At 56.5% G+C, this 1,790-nt stretch overlaps 1 protein-coding gene across 1 annotated transcript; it reads left to right on the top strand.

The window, feature by feature from the left end:
• Nucleotides 1-246: 246 nt before the first annotated feature.
• Nucleotides 247-1,553, top strand: LOC123398928. Its single transcript, XM_045093370.1, has one exon. The coding sequence runs from the start codon at nt 262-264 to the stop codon at nt 1,381-1,383; it is 1,122 nt and encodes a 373-aa protein (XP_044949305.1). The 5' UTR covers nt 247-261; the 3' UTR covers nt 1,384-1,553.
• The last annotated feature ends 237 nt before the right edge of the window (nt 1,554-1,790 follow it).

The raw sequence follows: 1,790 nt of genomic DNA, 5'->3' as shown, positions 1-1,790 counted from the left end.
AAAATGTTTTCCTAAAAAAAGCCTTTCGTAGAGCGTTTGGATTCTAACTTCACATTCTTCTTTTGGAAGTAAGTAAATACAGGCTCAGAAAAAACGTGTGTACAATTAACGGGAATCACAGGGACCAAACTGCTAGGGCACAATTTTCTCTGGGATTGTCGCAGGCGTGACGTTAAAAACGAAGGGGTTGGATCCCCTCCACTCTCACCCCCGCCTCACTTTCAGTCAAAACTTTCCTACCCTAGAATTCCGGTCCCTGCCATGGCGGCGGCGGCCGACCTCCACCAAGAAATTCTCGCCCGTATCTTCCTGCTGCTGTCGTGCATCGCGGACCGCGTCAGGGTGTCCGCCGTCAACAGCCATTGGCGAAAGGCCGCGCTGCTGAATCCGTCCCCTCTGCCATGGCTCCTCAGGCCGTCCGGCGCCCGGATCGCGAGCTATCGGATCTTGGGCGGCTTCGCCGATCCGCGCCCGCTCCTCTCCGACGAGGGCCGTGGGCCGCGCTTCTGCGGGTCCGCTCCGGGCGGCTGGTTCGTTGTTTCATGCCGGCAGCATCAGTGGCGAGGCCACGCCCTGCTTAACCTCCGCACCGGCGAGCGCGTCGCCCTGCCGGACCGGGTGCGTATTCCCCTCGACTCCGGCGTCATCACGTGCCCCATGATGATCCGCGCAGCCGTCATGTCCGCCGCGCCACCGTCTGCCGCCTGCTTCGTCGCCGCCGTAACTTCCAGCCAGACCAACCTGGCGTTCTGGCGCCCGGGCATGGACTGCTGGTTGTCGGCGCCCGTGGGGATGGGGCCGGCTCGGCGCACCGCCGAAGACATCACTTACCACGACGGCTGGTTCTGCACCGTCGACTCAGATGATGACCTCGTCTGCTACAAGCCCGAGATCGCCCCTGCTGGAGCTGGAGACGGCGCCTCTTCGCTTACCATTCGACATCACGCCTACGAATTCGATGGTCTCCGAGGGGCACCCTGGGAGATAGTCTCCCGGTATCTCCTGCCCTCTGCCTCCGGCGCCGATCTGCTCATGGTGAAAAGGTACATCGCGCCGGCGAGAGGCGGCACCTGCCGGTTCCAGGTCTTCAGGCTGCAGGAGGGACTCCCACCTTCATGGCGCGTTTACAAGATGACCGGGCAGCTGCTGTTCGTCGGCCGGGCCTGCTCCAAGGCCTTCGACACGGGGAACGCAGGCAGCCCGGGCTACATCTACTTCCTCGACGACGTCTACCATGGTGGTCCGCACAGAGTCCTCCAGCAGAACGAGTATCCCTGCTCCGACGCCGGAGCGTGGAGTTACTCAGTCCGCCACAAGATCGAGCGCTGCCTGCCATTGGCGCCCCCCTCGGACACCTCGCCGTGCATTTGGTACCACCATTAATTAATTGAGCAGTATACACAGCAGGTTCAGTTTGAGGCTTCACATTCCTCGTTCGTCATTCGAATTTGCTCCTGGTCAATGTGTTTCTTTGTTGTTGTAGTCGTGGATGGATGTTGTTGTAATATGCGAAACTGAATGTTCCATATCCAGTTTGCTGTATGTGTGTTCCAAATTTGAAGGCTTTTTTCGAACTCATTTCATCTATATGAGATTGTCAACTATTTAGACTGCTACCACCTATATATGTTACTTAAATTACGTGTATGAATTTCTGCTCTATGTGTGACTGTATCATATGATTGCATCTGTCAGTGGCAGAGGTGTTTCTCATGTCTGCCCTGTTTGCATTACATAGTTGATTTGATGATCAGCAGCTAGAATTTTTTATGTCTGATCAGGTGTAGAAA

Source organism: Hordeum vulgare, chromosome 5H (assembly GCF_904849725.1).
Source record: "Hordeum vulgare subsp. vulgare chromosome 5H, MorexV3_pseudomolecules_assembly, whole genome shotgun sequence".
Lineage (NCBI taxonomy): Eukaryota > Viridiplantae > Streptophyta > Magnoliopsida > Poales > Poaceae > Hordeum > Hordeum vulgare.
The sequence above is the reverse complement of the archived record's forward strand: the minus strand, read 5'-3'. Positions and strand labels throughout refer to the sequence as shown.

What these genes read in the sequence shown, in the direction of transcription:
- LOC123398928 (XM_045093370.1), top strand. Translation starts at nt 262, where the DNA reads ATGGCGGCGGCGGCCGACCTCCACCAAGAAATTCTCGCCCGTATCTTC.